A 23,102-nucleotide genomic window follows, 5' to 3' on the forward strand; every position below is an offset into this window, starting at 1 on the left:
TATAATTCCCTTTTCTATTTCTTCTGTATAAAGAGTGAGGACTCCCGGGACTCCCGGCACAGACTGATCCACTGAAGGAACTGACAATCTTTAACTCTTCATTTCCCTTCAGTGAATTAACAACAAACACTAGGGGCAGATTTACTAAAGGGTGAAGTGACCGTCGCCAGGGGCGTAACTAAAGAAGAAGCAGACACTGCGGCTGCAGGGGACCCATGAGGCCCTAATTCATATACAATTTCAATAAATATTGGTAAAACAAATCAACGTCTAGACATTATGGGGGCCTGAAAAATAATTTGCAACAATTTGCCAGAAATCTCAGCCTCAGGGACATCACATAGACATAGAGGACAATTCGCTGGCAATGAGACCGTCGCTAGTGTTCCTTCACACTCTATCAGCAGACGACTTTTGACTCTGGTGAAGTCGATACTCTGCAAATTTAGTAAAGTGCAAATTTTACTGAACTTTACCTCTTTCACCAGAGTTTCCTTCCCCACCTCAGACCAGGCAAATCGATAAAATGAAACAACAACTTCCTCAATCTTATGTCAGTGACATCATATCCTCTATGCCGACAATGCAATAAAGTTGTCAAAAACACTGTGACTTTTCTTTTCTTAAAGCGGAATTGCCAAACTATTAAAGACTTATGTGTGAATAAATTTTGTTAACTTATTAGAGGGGCATGCCATATTTATATAAGGGTGGGCTCATGTCTAGGGCATTAAAAGATCTCGTCTGTCTGACAAACATTTGCACCCACATTACTATTGAAGACATCCATATGACTATTATTCAAATTAACCCAAGCGCAAGAGTGTTAACAAAGTTATCTAGGCAGAAATGAACGCTAGCGAAAATTCGATATGAAATGCTCTCACTGCCGAAGTAACGCTTGCAGAGCCGAGACCAGGGAGCCTAACACCTGTCCTGGATTGTAACAGCTGTGAATGGGTATGGAACCAGTGATTAACAGTTTTTAACTAGACCACAAATATAAATTAGATTTGGTTTAGTCCAAAAAGAGCTACAACATTTTCCATTTGTCAGAGAGTGACTTTGTAACACACCGTGGTGGTCTAGTGGGAAGGGGTCGGCAGGTCCTCCCCGAGGTGTGTCATCTTCTTCCTGATTGAGAACAGTAAGGGTATACGCGGCGTGCCTTCGCTCCTTTGATAGGTGCACACGTCAGCGCGCAATGGCGCAAAGTTTGAAAATATTTAAAGAGCCCTATTACAGTTTACCACTACCCATTATAGGATCTGTTCCTCATGAGTTTCCTGGTGCCTCTGTGCTGTATAGCTTTGATGATCTGATATCTGTTGTGACCCCTGCCTGTTTTTGGACGATTCTGACTTTTGTAATCCTGACCCTCCCTTGTAACCGACTCTTCTATATCCGTATCCCTTCTGATTTATCTCCTGGTTCGACCCTTGCCTGTTTGACTCCTCTACTACTCTGCCTGTCCTGACCCGGCCTGATCTGTCTACACTTTTCTATCGACGCCTTGTACTGCGACCTTCTGCCCAAAAGACTTCTGTTGTACTGTCATGCCCCTTTGCTCATTCAGAACCCTTCGCTTGGCACCTTTCTTATGACGGCATCCGATTATCCAAGGGCTCCTTCCCGAGGTGAAAGGCGGCTGTTAAAGGCGGAAGCAAGAGCCGAGAACATTGTGCTTGACATTGGTTCTGAATTTAGGGTGCCGACCGTGACAGACTGTATATAGAGTTTAGAATTCAGTTGTCTAAGTCTAAAGGGCAGATTTACTAAAGATTGAGGAACACAGTGCAAATGAAAAATCTCCAGGACCAGGGTTGAGTAGGTATAGACAAAGGTTGAAGAAGACCACAAGGTAAGGAACAAGGAGTTTTATGTTGTGCACAGACAGAACAGGGTGAAACAAAAAGCTTGACATCTTTGGAAAGTTAAGGCCACCAACAGTACCTTGGCTTAAACTCATGAGTCTTCTTAACCCCAGGATGACCAGAAATCTTATATGAATGGGCCAACTTGAGGTCTTGAGGGACCATATGTTGAGGTATAAAAATCTTCCCAGAAGGACATTCAGGAGGATAATCCAGAGTGGAAAATTCAGACAAGCATAGAGAAGAAGGTGCCACTACTAACTCAGATGGAATAATAGTACAGGGTGGGGAGGGATCAGATTCCTTTTCCATGAGACATCTTTTATATTCTTAGAACCAAGTTGATAAGAATTTAAGAAATTAAATCTGGAAAGAAAAGGGCTCAGCGAGCAATACGAGGATTGAGTCTTCTGGCAGAGGAAATATATTTTAGATTTTTGTGATCTTTCAGAATAGTAATAGGTTCCTTTGCACCTTCCAACAAGTGACACCATTCCTCAAGAATGAGCTTTACAGACAATAATTCGCAGTTGCCCACATCACAATTCTTTCTGCTGGAGAAAGTGTTTGAGAAAAATAAGAACAAGGATTAAGGGTTCATGGAAATTCCATTCTTTGGGAGAGAATGGCAACTACAACCACCTTGAAGGCGTCGAACTCTAAAATAAATGGATGACCAGGATCTGGATGAATGAGAAAAGGGGCTGAACTGAACAACTGCTTTACAGAAAACTTTTTGTGCTTCTGGAGTCCATGAAGACTTGTATGGTTTCTTTTATGAGCACTGTAATGGGAGCCACGGTCTGAGAGAAGTTCTTTATGAACTTACGATAAAAATTGGCAAAGAATCATTGTATGGCTTTCAAGCCTGGAGGAATTTGCCAGTTTAAAACAGCAGTGACCTTGACGGGGCCAATCTCAAACCTGAGGGAGAAATAATATACCCCAAAAAAGAAATTCACATTTCTCAAGCTCGGCATACAGACAATTCTCTCTAAATCTGATTAAAACTTCTTTTACTTGGGTAACATGATCGGAAAGTGAGGATGAGTAAACCAGAATATCATCCAGATATACGACGACACAAGTTTGCAAAAAATCCCGAAGAACATTGTTGATAAAATCTTGAAAAAGAGCTGGGGCATTGCATAGGCCAAAGAGCATGACCAAATATTCATAATTGCCATCCCAGGTGTTGAAAGATGTTTTCCATTAGTCCCCATGGCGCATAAATATCAGGTTATAGGCTCCACATAAGTCTAGTTTGATAAAGAATTTGGCTTCCCCTAATCTATCGAAAATTTCCAGAATAAGCAGAAGGGGATAATGTTTTTTAATCATTATCTTGTTCAAAGCATGATAGTCAATACAGGGTCTGACACTGTCTTATTTTTCTGTACAAAAAAGAAACAGGTTCATTGGATGAAGTAGATTTTCTAATGCACACGTTCTTTCTTCAGCTGTTAAGCGTATAGCTCCAATCTGCATAGGTTCCTCACATACAGGTAAGGAAGGAGCAACAGAAGCTGGAAACTCTATTCCATGAGGAGAATAGGGAGCAGGGGAATCAATCTTGATAAAGAAGCCAATCCTTTGAACGAAGTAGGAAGATCCAAAGTTATCAACTTATCTTTCAGATCCTCTTGAAATTGGAGTTACTGAGAGAAACAGCCAAGAATGCAGGCTTGCTGCTAATTGTGCTTTATTGCCACAACATGTTTCGGCTCAAGACCCTTTATCAAGTGTTATATAACACTTGATAAAGGGCCTTGAGCCCGAAACATGTCGTGGCAATAAAGCACAATTAGCAGCAAGCCTGCATTCTTGGCTGTTTCAGTAACTGTCTCAGTAACTCCAATTTCAATTAATTTACTCTACACCTGAGGGGGGGTGTACACTGAGATAGAAGAAGCCTATTAAACCACTCTCCCAGAGCGCAGTCACTTCTATAGTGTGGCATCTTTCAGATCCTCATTTATCTCCCTCCAGAAGGCTACCACAAGCGCCTCATTGTTCCAGGAAACCTCGGCAGCCTGGGTCCAGAAGTTAACAGCATATTCGGAGGTGGAAATGGATCCTTGCTGTATCTTCATAAGACTATCAGAAGCGTTAATCTTGCAACTAAGGGTCAGTATCCTCTCAAGGGGTGTTATGGGAGGCACATAAACCAGTTAAAGGGGTCATTGCATTTCGATGGGCGCAGCATTGAAGAAGTCAACACAAATGAATATACGATCGAAGGAGATCCTATTGAAGGAGGCTGAGGAGATACAAGCTAGGACTCCCACTAGAGCTAGAATGGCTAAAATAATACAATTACGGAACCAAATTAAAGATTTAAATATTCACCAAGCAGAAAAAAGTTTGACCTCTTTGAAACAAATATACTATGAGAGAGCTAATTGTTCCCAGTCACTGTAAGCAAGAAAGCTGCGTCAGTGGAAGGCAATGAACACACCGCAGGTGCTCCATACTCCTACGGGCCCTACCTCTAACCCCCATAGAATTATGGAAGAGTTTAGTAAATATTATCATAATTTATATAACCTGGATCGGACAGGAGCACAGAAAGCTCCACCTACTGATAGGACTCAATCCTGCCTAGAGGACTCACATTTACCGAGCTGGAGCTGCATACTCTTAATATAGATATTGATGAGGAGGAATTATGGGAAGTGCTGAAGACAATGCCCACCTCTAAAACCCTGACGGCCTTCCCTCTAGCTATTATAAGACCTACAAAGAAATCCTGTCACCACATCTGTTAGATATGTTCAACAGTTTTCTGAGAGGGGAAATTGTCCCCACCACATTCAAGGAATCATATATCACACTCATACTGAAAGAAGGCAAGGATTTGACCAGGTGTAGCAACTATCACCCAATTTCCTTACTCAATTCAGACTATAAAATTTTAACTGAGATTCTTTCATTAAGGCTAAATAGCTTACTTCCTAAACTAATCCATATAGATCAAGTGGGCTTTATAATGGGTAGGAAGGCTGGGGATAATACGAGGAGGATCATAGATCTGGTCAATATAGCTAACAAAAGAAGGGACTCCATGCTACTCCTGAGCCTAGACGCGGAGAAAGCATTTGACCACCTTAACTGGGATTTTATGGTGATTCTGCACTCCTTATACAGAGATTTGGGAACAAAACTTAAAATAATGGAGAGAGTGTCTCAATCAATACCCATCAACAATGGCACGCGACAGGGCTGCCCTATTTGCTATTAGCATAAAGCCCTTAGCTCAAAAAATTAGGGAAAACCCTGACATACATGTCCTAATGTAAAGGGGACGCAATACAAAATTGCTATGAATGCGGATGACGTTATTCTCTCTATCACTCGTCCCCAGACGTCCCTCCCAAACCTATATGCCACGTTAGAAACATATGGGATGTTATCTGGGTATAAAATAAATGAGTCTAAATCGGAGGCCTTACCTATTAATGTTTCAGACCCACAGATTAAACTTTTGAAATTGAATTTCCCATACAATTGGCAACTTAAATCCATTACATACTTGGGAATAAAAATAACCCCAAATCATGGTTCGTTATATGCAGCCAACTACCCTAAGTTGATGGATGTATTTCAAGAAAGACTTGCTGGAATGGAATCGGTACAGTTTCTCATGGTTCAGGCGCATTTCGTCTATTAAAATGAACTTGCTTCCCAGATTATTATACCTTTATGATACCTTACCTATAGCGGTTCCTAGGCGGAACATAGAGGACCTCCAAAGAGCAGTCATAAAATTTGCATGGAATCATAAAAGACACAGAATAGGACAAAAAGTTTTGATGGCTCCTAAAACATTGGGAGGCTTATCACTACCCAATTTATATCACTACTACTTAGCGACTAAAGTAAAACAAGTAGCAGGGTGGTTCTCTGAATATCCATTGACAACAGGGGCGGAAATAGAGAGGAATTATTTACAAAAGGGTTCCCGCCCATGCACCCTATGGACAAGATGTAAGCAGGCCATCCATATCTTACACTTAGAATCTATGAAACAGACAGCCTTAAGTTGGAGAAGGTGACTTCTCACTTGGGATTCCATCCTAACAAATCCCAGCTGATCCTGTTACTCAATAACTATGACTTCCTACCAGGGATGTCGCCCACTATCAAGGATCAGCTAACCTTGCCCAAAATTACCCATCTTTACTCCCTATTTAAAACAACAGACGGTACCCTCAGAACATATAGGGAAATAACAGAAAGAGACGATGGAGGCCTAATTTCTCCCTTTTTGTATATACAGCTAAGACATTATGCTCTAACCATATTCCCAACAGCACGTCTCCCACAAAAACACCCTCTTACTGAATTATGTAAACAATCCCCAACACAAAGGGGCCTGATCATGAGGTGGTATTTGATCATTAATGAAACAGATATTGAAAAGCACCCTCATAAATATATGGTACATTGGGAGAAAATGCTTGGAACTGAGATCCCACTCTCCACTTGGGACAAAATTTGGGAAAACGCAAGGGTGACATCTGTATGTGCCACCATTAAGGAAAATATTTATAAGGTTATAATGGGATGGTATCACACCCCACAACTTTTACATAAATTATTTCCTGATACCACAGATTCTCGTTGCTGGAGATGTGGGGAACATGGGGGCTCACTCCTCCACATGTTTTGCACCTATAATAAACGGAAACGGTTTTGGGATATGGTCAAAAGTTGGGTTGAGAAGGTGGCTATGATTGTAGTGCATCTGAATACATTGGTGTATGTGCTGGGTAATAGGATCCCCAAACTAAGGAATCCTTTAGAAAAAATGGTTGATTGCATACTCGCAGTGGCTAGGGGGTTAATAGCAAAGAATTGGAAAGCATTGACCCCCCCCCCCTCATCAGAAAAGGAATTACTGGAAAGAATCAGATTATCTAACGGCACTCAAATTTGATAAGGTGGATCAGTTTAATAAGATCTGGGGTAATTGGGATGCTCTAGAGGCCATGTTAAACACTTGAAATATGACAGGGTACTGGAGAAGCAATGGAGGAGGGGATGTCAAACAAAATCAAAGAAGGTACATAGGTTTGAAAATTGAGGGTACAATATGTATGTATGGTAAAGGAGCAGAATGATGGTGACTTGCCAGTATCACTAGGATAAAAACTTTAACATCATGCATAAGAAAAGTTCTGTTTTCTATATGTCTGTAATACAGAAACTCATCTCATGCTGTTTCTTCTGTAACTGTGAAAAATGTCATGGCCCATTGAGGGCAAATTATTCGCTGTTGGTGTGAAAAATAAATAAATAAAAAAAAGTCTGTTTCATAAATTGATATTTATTATAGTTAGGAAATAAAATAGAAAATAATTTTAATAATATATCAAAATGAGACAATTACAGAGTTTATTTGTAGAAAACATAAATGGACATTGGGGAGGTTAGGAATAGTTTAATTGCAGGTTCTACATAGAGCACAAGAGAAATATCACCAGGTAAAGAATATATATAAGGAGACTGATGTACAGTCCACTCTCAAAGATAAGAGCAAGTACTTGAGAAAAAACTGTAATGACTGTGTCTCTGTACAAAAGAAATGATAAGTGTTTCATGGTCTATAACCAGAGATCTTTCACTGGTTCAACTGAGTGTGATATTCTGCCTGACAGTGATATGGGTAATACCCTGCAATACTGGGCAGAGTGGGTCAGACTTACAGTGCCGTATTCACCTCACCAAGCCTAAGTATGAATACAAATACTTTCAGGATGGAGACATCATCATTGGAGGAGTCCAATCTGTACACACTGGGGTGTATTATATACCAGATATCAATGGAAAACATATTCCTCTTTGTATAAGGTAAGAGTCCATATGTATTGTCCAATATATGTGTGTGTGTGTGTTTATTAATTTAATATATTTAATTATTTTATTTAAAGAAGTTTTAGCACATTTCTCTGTCACATGGAGCCCTTTGAAAAGCACTATATGCGCTGAGCTGTGCAGTAATGTTATACATAGACATTTTTAAAACTTATACCAGGGTAACATCAAGTATCCCACAGTCAGTTACGTGGATTTAGACTTTCCTTCTCCTTTAAAGATTTAGCATGCTCACCAAACAAGTTGTGCCCAATATGTGTATTTCCCCATCTTGCTGTACAAAATGACTTGCTTTACCATGTGGATAAGGTTCAAGGAGAGATTGTGGAACAGCTAGTGGTCCCGCAGCCATATAGGAGAATAGTTCTCAATCTGGCCCATTGTCATCCACTAGGTGGCCACCTAGCGTATCAGAAAACCAAAGACTGAATGCTGCAGCAATTCTTTTGGCCGGGGGTACATGCAGATATAAAGAACTACTGTGAATCCTGCCCAGAGTGTCAGAAATCGGCCCCAATGCCCCATTCTTGCAGTCCATTAGTCCCGTTGCCTGTAATCGAAATCCCATTTGAGCGTATTGCCATGGACTTGGTAGGGCCACTAATAAAATCTTCTAGGGGGCATCAGTATATTTTGGTAGTCATGGACTACGCTAGTCAGTAGTCCCCTTAAGGAACACCTCTTCAAATACCATAGCCCGAGAGCTGTTCCACATGTTCACCCTCACAGGAATTCCAAAAGAGATCCTTACAGGATCATGTCTAGGGCGATGAAGGAATTGTGCAGGTTTCTCCAACTCAAACAGTTACACACATCTGTGTATCATCCCCAAACTGACGGGTTGGTTGAAAGGTTCAACAAGACCCTAAAGGGGATGTTAAAAAAAGTGGTGGATAAAGATTGGAGAAATTGGGATTGTTTACTTCCCTATCTCATGTTTGCCATTAGAGAAGTCCCACAGGCCTCTACAGGGCTTTCACCCTTTGAGTAGTTGTATGGCCGCCACCCACTAGGGCTGTTGGACGTGGCAAAGGAGACATGGGAATCTGAAGCCACCCCACACAAAGTGTGGTAGAGCATGTTGCAGACATGCAGGACCATCTTGCAAAAGTAATGCCCCTTGTGAGAGATCATATGCTTCAGGCCCAGCAAGCTCAAAGCCACATATATAATAAGTTGGCTCATGTCTGAACTTTCCATCCTGGGGACAGGGTGTTAGTCCTAGTTCCTACGGTGGAAAGTAAGTTCCTGGCCAAATGGTAAGGCCCCTACGAGATTATAGAATGCATAGGGGACGTTAATTATAAGGTGTCCCAACAAGACAAGCGAAAAAAAGAGCAGCTCTACCATGTTAACCCAATTAAGCCATTGAAGGGCTGTCCACCTGTCCTGCAGCTGTAGAGGTAGAAATACCACAGGTGCCTGAGGTAAAGTTGTCTCAGGTCAGAAGCAGGAGATGAAAGAGTTTCTGATCCGGAATAGACAAATATTCTCAGACAAGCCTGGTCTTACTGATGTTATTAAACATGACATTATAACTGGACTTGGAGTTAAAGTCAATGTCAAACCTTATAGTATACCCGAGGCACAACGCCAGGCAGTGACAGAGGAGATTAGAAGGATGTTGGAGCTGGATGTAATTGAGGAGTCCCATACTGAATGATCCAGCCCCATTGTCCTTGTCCCAAAACCCGGATGGTAGCATCTGATTTTGCAATCACTTCAGAAAGTTAGTAAAGTAGATTGTTAATTAGTTTATAGAATTTGAATATCAATAGTTTTTTGGGCGTGACTTTGATAAGCCATTTATTATGAATAAGATGGGAGTTTTCACTCTAAGGCACTTAAAGGGATACTGTCATGGGAAAAAAAAAAAATTTCAAAATGAATCACTTAATAGTACTGCTCCAGCAGAATTCTGCACTGAAATCCATTTCTCAAAAGAGCAAACAGATTTTTTTATATTTAATTTTGAAATCTGACACAGGGCTAGACATATTGTCAGTTTCCCAGCTGCCCCAAGTCATGTGACTTAACTGATTCATTTTTGGGTGGGGTTTGAGTCCATCATATCTCAGACTGAATGTGATGAAGTGACCTCCACAGACTTGCTAAGTTGATATTTTACTGTTCCCCTTAAAATCTGATATCTTAAAATTGTTTACGTAGGTGAGTTGAGGACAATTTAAGAAGGACATTTCCTCTTTCAGTTTAAAAAATTTCCTCTGCACAGAATCAGTGAGATTATGGAATGCCCTGATGGATTATGTTTTGTGGGCAGATTCTATTAACCCCTTTAAGATGTGCTTGGATGATTTCTTGATCTACATTTATAGCACAGGTCTTGGTATATAGTTTATATATGTGAATGTATAGATAAGTCTGTACATATATGTATGCTAAATAGCCACATAATATAACTGGTTGATGTAGATTTCCCATATAACTCTTCTGGAATTATTCAACAACCTTAATTTTTTAAATTGTCTGAATCTTTTCATATATGCATATAAATAGTATATTATAACTATTGATCTACTTATCCATAAGTATCCATAAATGCCTGAAGGTCTGATAAAGGCCCCTATCGTAACAGGAATATATTGTCAATAAACCTTGGCTATCGGGGCACCATGGTCTCCAACTGCTGGAGAAGACTCCCCCCATGTTTGTCCCCCTTCAATTAAAAGATCCATAAAGTACAAAACTCAAGAGCTACAGGATGTTTATTTTATTTACCCATGAGTTACTTGCTTGATATACAGCTTTTAAAGAACATTTAATTCTTCCACTTCTAAATAAACCAGATATGCATTTCAATCCACACCTATCTAATCTCTTAACAGCAGGTTCTGTGATCCCAACATATTTATCCTTCTTTCTCCTAAAAAGCATTTGAATAAGTTATTGGAGGTACTCGGTTACAATGTAATTGTTGAATTCCCCCTTTGTTTAACCTTTTTTTGTTTTACATATTTAAAATATAGTTTAATCAGCAATGCAAATTAGTCAACAAATCAAATAAAACTTTCCTGTTTACAAATGAATTTCACTAGGAATTCTACATGTACAACGTTTTCATGCAATTCATAATTTTAATAAATCATCAAGATTGTAGGTGGCTTTAATCATTTAAATGGAATTGCTAGTCACTAGTCTTCCCAAGGTCATTATTGGGGATTACAGTTAATTAGTAGATAATGTGGCACAGTTTGGAAATTCTTTTTACATAATTCCACATTAACAAACACAATATTTTCACAGTCCCAGTTATAATTACTACCAGGACATAATTTCCTTGTTGTTTGCCATTGATGATATCAACAAGAACCCTGATCTGCTGCCCAACATCACTGTGGGATATCAAGTATATGATTCATGTATGGAGCCAAGTCTTGCTATACGTAATATACTGCAGATATTATCAGGTCCAGGGGAAATGGTTCCTAATTACTCCTGTGGAGACTATGGAAAAGTTATTGGTTTTATTGCAGATCGGTCAATTGTTACAACCCTGCCTATAGCACAATTTCTGACCTCATATGGATACACACAGGTAAGTAAGCTTATTAGATAGTATTGTTAATAACATATACTCCAGTTTTTTCACTAAAAGGCTTATGTCTAAGTGTGTTCTATCTGAAAAATGGTGGCATCACAAGGCAGATTCCATTACCTGTGAGGCAGCAGAGGGAGTTAACAGAAGTTCTTTACTCTGCACGTACTCTCAACCCAAGTTAGGAATATGGTAAATGAACCATGTGTGATCATGTGGATGTTGTAGTTTACAGATATGGGGGTACAGTTCAGTCAAATTGGTTATTCAAGGTGTTTAAACTCCCATGGTTTTTCTTAAGCTCTTGGGGCTTTATAATTTTGTGAAGAAGTTTAAATTTTTCTACCATTTTAATGTCTGAATCACTTCAAAGTTAAGTATTCATGAAGTATGGGTTACAAATGGGTTGACAGTTGCTTAGTCCTTTTAAGTACAATAAACAATTAGCATTGTTTTTAGAAGACTATTTATTATTGTTTTTACATTTTGTAAGGGCTGTTTGCCATATGTACCCCCACACAGGCACCATACTGGCCAATATTATATAGAAATATTATGGTCATTATCCACAATAGATTAAGAGCATTAGATATATTTTTTTCATTTTTCAAAATTGGCTTTTGTTTATATTTGTCTCTCTAACATTTCAAATCCATGTTCCTATGTTTCAGATCAGTTATGGGGCCACAGACCCAGTACTGAATGATAGAACACTATATCCATACCATTTTAGTACAGGACTAAATGATGATATTCAGCACATTGCTATAGCAGAACTGGTGGAACGTCTGGGTTGGACCTGGGTGATCATTCTGGCACCTGGTGATGACCACGAAGAGAGAGAGAGTGAGAGTAAGAACCTCAGGAATGAGATCAATAAACATGGAGCCTGCGTTGACTTCATTGGGACTCTAACTGGAGATAGAATTGCAAATATAAGAACATTAGAAAGGATACAAAAATCTACTGCAGAGGTTGTTGTCTTGTGTGGGAGGCTTTTTCCTACTGAATTTTTAATTTCCCTTGTAGAGACAATGATAAAAGACAAGACGTTGGTCATTCCACAAACGTGGCTGCACATTTATTCCTACTTGCTATTTAATGGCAGTCTCCTTTTCTATAATGAAAACAACTGGTGTTATGAGAGAAATGAATCCATACCCTATGAATTGACTGTTAAAGAAGACATTTTATTTAAAGACCTATTTTTATTTACACATAGATGTGTGACACTTGATAAAGAGAAGGATGATTTATTTCAGAAGGCTTATGGAACAGTTTTTAATAATTGTTCCAGTTTAGAAATATCAGTTTGGCCACTAACTCCTAATTACCAAGTGTACAGAGCAGCAACTGGATTGGCACATGCAGAACATCTCATGCTCTCCTCATCTGGAAAATCCCATCATAAAGATATCCACAAATACATTCACAGAAAACAGGTAACAAATATGATTGATAAAAATCAGAAACACATTTCTATGACATTTTCTAAAAATAATAGCAATAAGGTCAAAAAATGCTCTATGAGACAGAATAAATGGTAAATAAAAGAAGAGCTTTATTAATTAATTTATTGATAAGCCAGTACAGATGTTGGGACTCATTGGTCCTCGTCTGTGAAAAAGGGGTGGGGCTTGGGGTGATCTCTCTGTGACCAGGAAGTCTATGCAAGTTGGTGCAGCTTAGAAAGCAGAGGAGAAACATAAAAGATAATGAGTGGGGTATTTTACTTTACTGGATTGAGTGGAACCAACAGAGGCTCGGACACTTTCAAAAATAAAAACAGTTATTTACAAATGTATCACCATGCGCAAAGTGCATATTTTGGATGGAAATTGTCTTCTCTTTTTCCCATAATGCATAATGAGTTTTTTAGTGTGTTGTCTGGCACATTTATTTCATTATGCATACATGCAAATTGAATGCAATTTTGTCTGTGGTGTTTTTGTGTATAGGACACAGTTTGGGAATTACTCCATTTCCAGTGTTAAAATACCATGAATATGTAATTATTTTGGCATGTGTGTGCATATTATCTTAGAAATCTTAGATTGTGGAAATCTTGGCATTACCTCCATGCTTAGAGTTGTTACAGCCCCAGTGTTCCCTGGTGTCAATAGACTTGCTTGTATGTTATTCTTCAGAGAAGACTTGTTGACACATTAATGCTTAGCACAACTACACAGAGGTATAAGAAGCACCTTTAGGCACAAGTACCTATAATGACTGGTATCAATATACACAAAGTGTGCCTACATGTGCAAACAAATGCACATGTACACACATATGTTTTCCTTGTTTTAATCAAGAAAAATCTATGATTATTGTTGACTATGAAGATTTTCATTCATCCAGGTCATAGTATAACTTGGCATATAAACTCTTCCATTAATCCATTTACAATGGCACTCTTCAAAGAGGTGACATCTGAAGAAACTCACAGAGGTGTTGATTCTATGTAGTTGTGATAGGATTATCCAATGTGTCATGTGACTCCTAGATACAGGTGTTACTTGTGAGAGTTGCATGAATGTGTGAAGTGTTCTGAATCCGCCGGAGTTGCATGACACATTGGATAATCCTATTACAACTACACAGAATCAACACCTCTGTGAGTTTCTTCAGATGTCACCTCTTTGAAGAGTTACAATGTGCCATTGTAAATGGATTAGTGGAAGAGTTTATATGCCGAGAACTTCCCACACCAGTCAGTTGTACTGAAGAAGCTGCTCGGATGAGTAGTGAAACGTCTTCATTGATTACTCAGCAAGTCCTGTTGTTTTTAGATTGACCTATACTAGATATATGATTATTGTTATTCCATGAGTTAAATAGACCAAACAGGAAAACTGAATCAAGTCTATGTTTGGTCCTGTGAGGATGAGAACTATCTCAGCAGTAAATGAGATCTGTAATTTCCACACATATTAAAAGGTTCAGAGAACCCAAACATCATATTTTAATTTATATCTACTGTAATGTGCACAACTCACATTAAAAAGGTATTACAATTCTTCACATAATCTCAGACGTAAGTGCACAAAGCTTCATTCATGAGAATCTCATTCTTGTTCTATCCTGTCACACTCCATTGTAGAGAGGATATTAACTCACATCTTATATATATCAGTATATTAGTTTATTAACTGTAAACTCCAATGAACTGTACCCACTTCAATGTATTTGTATGTTTGTTCTATAACATTCTTGTTCCAAACTGTGGATTGTGTTGGTGGTTCATAAATAGGTGTTAACAGTAATACAGTAATCTTATTGTACAGTTACACCGATATCTAAGAAATGTGCGCTTCACTGAACCTTGTGGAACAGAAATTAATTTCAATGAGCTCAACAAATCTCCTGTGAAGTACGGAATTTCCACTTGGCCTATTTATTTCAACTCAGAAAACAAACAAATACCAGTCGGTGAATATTTTTGGTCAGATTCTGGAAGTTCTCTAAAGATCGATATCCAAAGCATATTTTGGAAGAAAAACACCAATAACCAGGTAGGAACAATTTTATATGCTGTTTAGGATTAAAGAAAAACATTTTGAAGAATAAATGCATTACTTTATTATGCTAAAAAGAAACAGAAACTCAACCCACTGGGGGGTCCCATCAACTAAGGTGTTTGGATGCCATTCTTCATGCAAAATTAATGGAAAATGACATCATCAGCATTATAGCTGATTAAATTGAAATTGTTATAAAATTACTCATCAGCGACATCACATTTCCTCCCCAATGATATTGGATTGAAACTACATGAGTAACTAATGATAAAACGTTACAGACTATAAATACGTCAAGTACAGGAACTTATAATTAAGATCAGGCATTAATGTTGGCATCTACACTGAATTTCAAGGTTCTCTGATTTTATGGACTCACATGATGATATAATGATGCCACAACCATGAGTGTCACCATTTAGAACCTGGCAGTGACAAAGTGCTGGGCAATGCTCCTGACACAATGATAATTTTGTCATAACCTCCTATACATTTGTAATTCTGAACTCTGGAATGGTAAGTTGTCCACAGTTGGCCTCCTCATCTAGTCAGTTAAATCATCTTTTACACTTCGTTTTCTGTATTGGTGCCAGACTCTTCAGCTCATATGTAAGTGCCCCTATAAGTGCTGGGGAACCCTGGAGCTACTGTCACACTTAACATGGAAATAATTCCAGAGTTTTTGTGGTGAGTTGTGCCAATCAGAGCACCAGACTTGTAGCAAATGATTGTAAGGAAGGAAACAACAACTCAATAGAAATTAAGGACAAATGGTCACATAAATATACGTAGAGGCTACTTAATGTGCATTTAACTACAAGAGACTCTGATTACATATTTTACACCTTTTATAGCTTTTTTGTTGGGTTTATAAAAAATTAATAAGTAAATTCCATGAATTTCTAGCATACGGACAAACTTCTTTTTGGTTTCATTGCAAATACAGAATGATGAAGGTTTCTTGGAGAGAAGTTCTGAAAAATGTATATTTTAAATGAACAGTTCATTGTAAAAGTAAAAACTGGGTAAATAGATAGGCTGTGCACAATAAAAACTGTTTCTAATATAATTAGTCAGCCAAAATGTAATGTATAATGGATTGACTGGATGTCTACCAGAACAGAATTAGGCTAGGGCGAATTTGACCAGTTTCACTTCATCAAAAATTTGCTTCCAGCGAAATGTCGCTGACGCCCATTAAAGTCTACGGGCGTCAACATTTTTTTTTGACGCGCAGTGAAATTTTTTTTTGACGGAGTCATTTTTTTTTTAACATGCGATTCCATAAAAGTCTATGTGCCTCATTTTCGCAGCAAAACAAGGTGAAAAAATGTGCCCATCCCTAATCAGAATCCAACTTCCTGCTTTTCAGCTCTCTAACTCTGAGTTAGTCAGTGACTATAAGGGGGCCCACATGGGACATTACTGTTCTGTGAGTTTGTAATTGATCCTTAGTGACATATTCAAAAGCAAATAGCTATGACCCATGTGCTCCCCTCTATTCTGATTGGTTACTTACTGATAACCAATAAGAGACAAGAAAAGCAGGAAGTAGTGTTCTGGCTATTATGTTACACATCCAGTCACTCCAGCCTTTATACATTACATTTTTGCCTAACTAACTATATTAGAAACATTTTGTTTTTATTTTGCTCAATGTATTTACCCAGGTTTTATTTTTATATTGAACAAGTCTGACATGTATTTTAAATGCTTTTACTTCTTACTCCCTTTAACCTACCAGCAAGTCTGAAGGAATTGTATTAGATATATTACACTGTACCCCCATGTATGGAAAATATAGGACAACCAGGACATCCCTTTAAAAGTAAAAACATTAAAAAATGTACATGCCTCATGGTTTGTTACTGCTTCGTGTGTGTGCTACAGAATGCATACTTTTTCACAAATATAAAATGAGTAAATATGTATTACTAATCCAAACTAGTAAAGTACAAATCATTAGTAAAGATAGATTTTAAAGTAAAAAGAAATGTATTAAAGTTGACTAAAACTATTACTTGAGAAAATCGTATCTCCCACATGTCGTCAGACCTGTCAATTAGTCATAGTTGTACAGCTATGTCCATTATCCAAATACCCGTTATCCAGAAAGCTCCAAATGATGTAATGGCCATCTCCGAGAGGGGCAGATTTACTAACCAAAAAGTTGTCAGCGTCCACTTTGCACCCAGCGCAACATTTCACCAGGCAAGTATTTGCTCAGACTACACTAATTCACTAAAATGCGGAGTTTAGTCACGGGCGGCGATTGCTGTCGACTTTTTCCCAGCGTTACTTCAGCAATGCGAGCATTTGATAGTGAAAATGTGCTAGCTTTTCTGCCTAGCCAAACTTCGTGAGGGATCTTGTGCTCAGGTCAATTTGCATAGGGTGGGAGATTTAGGGGCCGATTCACCAAGGGTCGAATATCGAGGGTTAATTAACCCTCGATATTCCACTGGGAATTAAAATCCTTCGACTTCGAATATCGAAGTCGAAGGATTTTAGCGCAAGTAGTTCGATGGAACGATCGAAGGATTATTCCTTCGATCGAATGATTAAATCCTTCGAATCGAACGATTCGAAGGATTTTAATCCAACGATCGAAGGAATATCCTTTGATCAAAAAAACTTTGGGGACCTTCCCCATAGGCTAACATTGAGTTCGGTAGGTTTTAGATGGCGAACTAGGGGGTCGAAGTGTTTTCTTAAAGAGACAGTACTTCGACTATCGAATGGTCGAATAGTCAAACGTTTTTTAGTTCGAATCATGCGATTCAAAGTCGAAGTCGTAGTCAAAGGTCGAAGTAGCCCATTCAATGGTCGAAGTAGCCCAAAAAACACTTCGATATTCGAAGTTTTTTTACTTCGAATCCTTCACTCGAAGTTAGTGAATCGGCCCCTTAAAGTTGTATGAATGTCTTTATTTTAAATGTTGGTGCATATACTTACAAATTACAATTTTTAAAACACATGTCCAGGGAACCTTAATAAAGACAATAGAGTTATTCTAATGCCCTATACAGGTGCCCACTGTAAAATTAATGTTCCATATTTTTGCAAATGTATAGGGAAAACCGGTTACCCAAAACAAGTTTGTTAAGTCTATTGCAGGCAATCCGGCTGAAAAAAGTAAAAGACACCAGCGTTTTTTGGACTTTGATGCATTTTCGGGTCACAGAATATAATATAAGTGACAGAAGATTGAGGAAGATCTAACTATTTTAAGGCACTTTGCCTGGTCTGAGGTGGCGAATGCAACTCTGGCAAATGAGTAACGTTTAGTAAAATCTGCACTTTAGTGAAATTGTGGAGTAATGTCCATTCGCCAGAGCAAATAGGCCCCTGGTGATATAGTGCGAATGATCGCTAGCACCTGTCTCTTTCTGTAGCGAATTGGCACCTGCATCCATTAGTAAATCGCCAATGTCCCTGTGGGCAGTAAAGCTGGTGAATTGTTGCTAGCGTTAGCCACTTCGCCATTTAATAAATCGACCCCATAGACTCCATTTTATCTAAATAATTCAAATTCTTAAAAATGATTTCCTTTTTCTGTGTAATAATAAAACAGTCGCTTGTACTTGATCCCAACTTAGATATAATTAATCCTTATTGGAAGCAAAACCAGCCTATTAGGTTTAATTAATGCTTAAATGATCTTCTAGTAGTCTTAGGGTATGTAGACCCAAATTACATAAAGATCTGTTTTCAGGAAAACCTCCCATGCATTCTCAATAACAGTTCCGATACTTGTACCATGAATCACAGGGAGTCTTGAGAATAGAAGAGGGAAAAGATGTTAAGGTTCATTGTATGTTGCTGATAATATGAATAGCAGATCCCCTCTTATATTTAGTGGTGATTTTTCTAGATGGTTGAAGATATGGTGGTTCTTATTGATAGACTGGGGAGCTTGACCTGAGGAGCTAATCCTTGCTTACTGTGTGATATCTTACTCACCCCAATATGTGCAGCCTTCACTATACAGGCCTGCTGCTATCATTAACCCAGAAATTTATTTATAACAATTTATAACACTTCCAATCATATAACTTGCAAATTGAATACTTGCAGAAATATGATCCATAGTACCATTGTGACTTGGTCATATTTCCCAACCAGAATGAGTTTTAGCTAACATCTACCTAAATACTGTAAGTTCAGTATAGCTATTTTGGTTGGATGTTGGTGGTTATATAAATCTTAAAGGTTATAAATGCTTGGGAGTTCCCTCCCACTCAGTTACAGTAATCAGCTTTAAATCACCACAGTTGATAAGAAAGCAAATTACCTCTAAATTTGTCATGGGAATCCAGCAAAACCGGAAGCTTCTCACTAAGGTGGCCCAAAAGAATCATGGCTTGCCCTCATCAGGGAGCCATATGTGCCATGTGCCATTTAGTCCTTATGTGTGATTTCTGCTCAAACCAGAATGAGTTTTATCTAACACCTACTTAAATACTGTAAGTTCAGTGGAGCCATTTTGATTGGATGTTGGTGATAATATAAATCTTAAAGGTTATAAATGCTGGGGAGTTCCCTTCCACTCAGTTGAAGTGAAGAATCCGCTCAGATTAGATGAAATGTTTTCAAGATTATCACCACTAGATACCGTAAATCAAGCCCTGGATACACGAAAACCTTCATAAACATTCAGTGTGATAATGTCCAGAAAGGTTCAAGAAAGAATAAGGGCTGAGTTTCATGGTTTTCCCACAATAATCAGCCCAAGATTCAACAGAAGGAAAGAGACCAGCTAAGCAATTTCTATGCATATAATTCCAAATGTTCAAGATGTTAAGGAGTAAAATGTCTTTAAATTTAAACTTGATGAACAAAAATGTAAATTATTTAATTTTATTCTGATTTGTAGATTCTGAAGTCCCAGTGTTCTCCAAACTGCCCTCCCGGCTACAGAAAAGTCACAAGGGAAAGAGCGCCGCCCTGCTGCTATGACTGTGCCAGATGCTCAGAGGGGGAGATCTCCAACTTAACTGGTAACTAGTCATATTGTAAAGAGAAAACAATAAACAACCAGAACACATATATGCTGCAAAGTGGGGGCAAGTCCCGGTGTTTATTGAGATAAACAAAAGACTCTTCCTCACTTTGCAACATATTCTTGTGCTGGTCATATATTGTTTTCTGGATACCTGTGGGGGCGCTGTCCCCTTATACAGCTGCAGAACCAGTAATCTAAGGAGAGGCCTGATGTGCCTGTGAGCTTGTTTTCTAATGCCATAAATACTTATTTACAATATTTAAAATATTTATGGTTACAATGAAAGTTACATAAGTAATAGTGTGATGGTCCATGGTTTAAAATTGGCAAAAAATGAGCCAAACTCTTTCCAAATATTTGCAACTCCATGTCTTTTAAGAAGGAACAATAATATGAATTGATCATGTGTTTTTAAGGCAAAAGAAATCGAGGGAATAATTTATGGTTGTATGTTTTATTGTTGGCTGGCCAGCCACAGCAAACTAATTATTTATTAATCAATCAATAAATTGATATCAAATAACCTGCCACCTCTTTATAACATACATATTACCTCTGAGTATTTGAAGCAGTGTCCTAAAGGGGGTTTAAGGCTGAGGATTCAGTGTGGAGAATCTTCACGAGGGGTTAGTTGTGTTGTATTATCAGGTAAGAAAGCAGCATTGAAATAAATTATCATTCATCAGTAGATCAGTGCTTAGCAATTCAGATCCTATTTTTGTCTTGAATATGTTCATGTAGAAGGTTTACAAATATATGACAGCATTTTGAATACAAATAAAAAGAAGAGAGTGCTCCCCTAGGGTAACACACATTTAAACATTGTTTTACCAATAATTACACTTAACAATTGATGAGAAAATCATCACATCAGTCTTGTAAATCACCACAGTTGATAAGAAAGCAAAACCTCTGCATTTGTCATGGGAATCCAATAAAACCAAAAGGATTTTTTTTAAGGTGGCCCAAAAAAATCATGGCTTGCCTTCATCAGGAAGCAATATGCTCATGTGCCATTCAGTCCTTATGTGTGATTTCTGATTATCAGTCAAATTGAACATCTGCATAAGTTATATCATAGAAAATACTTTTTTGTAGCAAAATATATCAGAATCTAGGGGCGACTTTGTTCTCAATGCAATTGCATTGTTTGTAGAGGATGTTATGTGGGATTAGAAAATCTCAATAAAAGCCTTGAGAGAACCTAACATTTTTTAATATGACTTAGATGGTAAAAAGTGGTTCAGCCCTAGTATTAAACTAACCTTATATTGTAAAAGGTCATATTTAAAGGTAAAGTTACCAAATCCCTAACTTTGATAACAGATTTATTATTTTCAGATATGGAAAATTGTCTAAAATGTCCCATCTATGAATGGCCAAATAACGAGAAAACCATGTGTATTGAGAAGCAAACTGAGTTCCTCTCATATGAAGGTGATTCCCTAACTCTGGTCTTTATTGTCCTCTCTGTGGTGTCTCTTTTATTAGTGATAGTTTTAATAGGAATTTTTATTTCATATCGGGACACTCCATTAGTGAAGGCCAACAATCGCAATCTGAGCTTTATTCTCCTTTTCTCCATCAAGCTGAGCTTCCTCTCTGTGTTTTTGTTCCTTGGTCGCCCATCTGATATAACCTGCATGCTCCGACAAACCTCTTTTGGGATCAGTTTCTCCATAGCTATATCTTCTGTCCTGGCAAAAACAATTATGGTTTGTATTGCTTTCAAAGCCTCCAAGCCTGACAGTCCATGGAGAAAATGTTTGAAAGTACAACTGGCTCATTGTATTGGTGTCATTTGTTCATTAATTCAGTTTCTAATTAGTGCTATCTGGCTGGCCCTTTATCCACCATTTGTAGAATTGAACCTCCTTTCTGAACCTGGAAAAATCATCATTCAGTGCAATGAGGGCTCTGTCATTGCCTTCTATATTGTCCTCTCCTACATGGGATTGTTGGCATCTGTGAGTTTCATTGTAGCTTTCTTGGCTCGGACATTACCGGACAGTTTTAATGAGGCCAAGTACATCACTTTCAGCATGTTGCTCTTCTGCAGTGTTTGGATCACAATGATCCCGGCCTATCTGAGCACCAAAGGCAAATACATGGTGGCAGTGGAAATATTTGCCATAATCTCATCAAGCTGTGGCCTTCTCTTCTGTATATTTCTACCCAAATGTTACATTATTATATTTAAGCCAAAGAGGAATACAAAGCAATATGTACTGGGGAATAATAAATAGAGAAGTGACTTATTTGATACATTTTAATATGTAATAATCTTTAATCTTTAGGCTCTCCATTTGCTATGTAATAAAAGTATATTTCATTGAAAAGTAGGATAGTCTCATATACTGTAATCTTGAATACAAAAAAGTATTCTTTTGATTGTGGTTCTATGAGTCTCTTGGAATAATGTACACACCACACCTAGGGGCAGATTTATCAAAGGTCGAAGTGAAGGTTCGAAGTAAAAAAACTTAAAGCTATTTTTGTGTACTTCGACTAGGGAATAGTCCAACTTCGATTCGAAGTAGGAAACTTCGAATGTCAAAATGTTTTTTTCCGTCAACTATTTGATCCTTCTATTCGACTTTGACCATCAAATTTGAATGTCGAAGGATAAAAATTTATCAATCTTCACTCGAATTTTTTTTTAAACATTATTTATTCCCCAACTTTGACCTGCCGTAGTAAATGGTTAATGGGTCCATGGAATGCTGGGAAAACATTGGATTAGCAATAAAAACCTATACCTGATGCTATTTTACTTTAAAAAAGGCCATCACCTAGGCTCATTATGTTACCCTCAACCCAGGGAGAGTGGATAACATTGAAGCAGGACAATTCCCTAATTACTTATGACACATTGATTGTATTCATCTATTGATCACACACCACCTCCCCATCAACAGGAGCACTAACATTGTAAGCGCTCCTAAGACAGCAATCTGTGTTTCCTGGAAGTGTCCAGGACTATCCTCCTCACTCAGCTCCCAATCACCTCTTCACCCAACAACAAATGCCTGAGGGCTGGCTTGTGGGTAAGTTATATGTTATATTTTCTATAAAGCCATTTGAAAGATTCCTGTAAAAGAATGTGCATGTATTTGGCATAGACCAGCTACAATCTTGTAACAATACACACATTATGCTTCTTGGGACTTTACTTCAATTAAGTGATTTTGGCAGGGATTGTAATTAATGGCACCTGACTGACTTTGAGGCTGGAAGTGTGTTAATCAATTAACTAATTAGGAAGGGAAGGA

General features: G+C 38.1%; 1 protein-coding gene across 1 annotated transcript; it reads left to right on the forward strand.

Moving 5' to 3' along the window:
* Positions 1-1,204: 1,204 nt before the first annotated feature.
* Positions 1,205-22,076, forward strand: LOC121401497 (vomeronasal type-2 receptor 116-like). Its single transcript, XM_041586359.1, has 9 exons — positions 1,205-1,430; positions 3,864-4,001; positions 7,535-7,727; positions 11,016-11,307; positions 11,979-12,358; positions 12,530-12,749; positions 14,592-14,819; positions 19,702-19,825; positions 21,172-22,076. The coding sequence occupies exons 1-9, from the start codon at positions 1,205-1,207 to the stop codon at positions 22,074-22,076; spliced, it is 2,706 nt and encodes a 901-aa protein (XP_041442293.1).
* Positions 22,077-23,102: the final 1,026 nt, after the last annotated feature.

This window comes from Xenopus laevis, chromosome 1L (genome assembly GCF_017654675.1).
Source record: "Xenopus laevis strain J_2021 chromosome 1L, Xenopus_laevis_v10.1, whole genome shotgun sequence".
In the NCBI taxonomy this organism is placed as follows: domain Eukaryota; kingdom Metazoa; phylum Chordata; class Amphibia; order Anura; family Pipidae; genus Xenopus; species Xenopus laevis.

What these genes read in the sequence shown, in the direction of transcription:
- LOC121401497 (XM_041586359.1), top strand. Translation starts at nt 1,205, where the DNA reads ATGGCGCAAAGTTTGAAAATATTTAAAGAGCCCTATTACAGTTTACCA. An exon ending in CGTTAATCTTGCAACTAAGG is followed by an intron (nt 4,002 to 7,534) that starts GTCAGTATCCTC and finishes TCTGCCTGACAG; the next exon opens with TGATATGGGTAATACCCTGC. An exon ending in AATACATTCACAGAAAACAG is followed by an intron (nt 12,750 to 14,591) that starts GTAACAAATATG and finishes CTTATTGTACAG; the next exon opens with TTACACCGATATCTAAGAAA.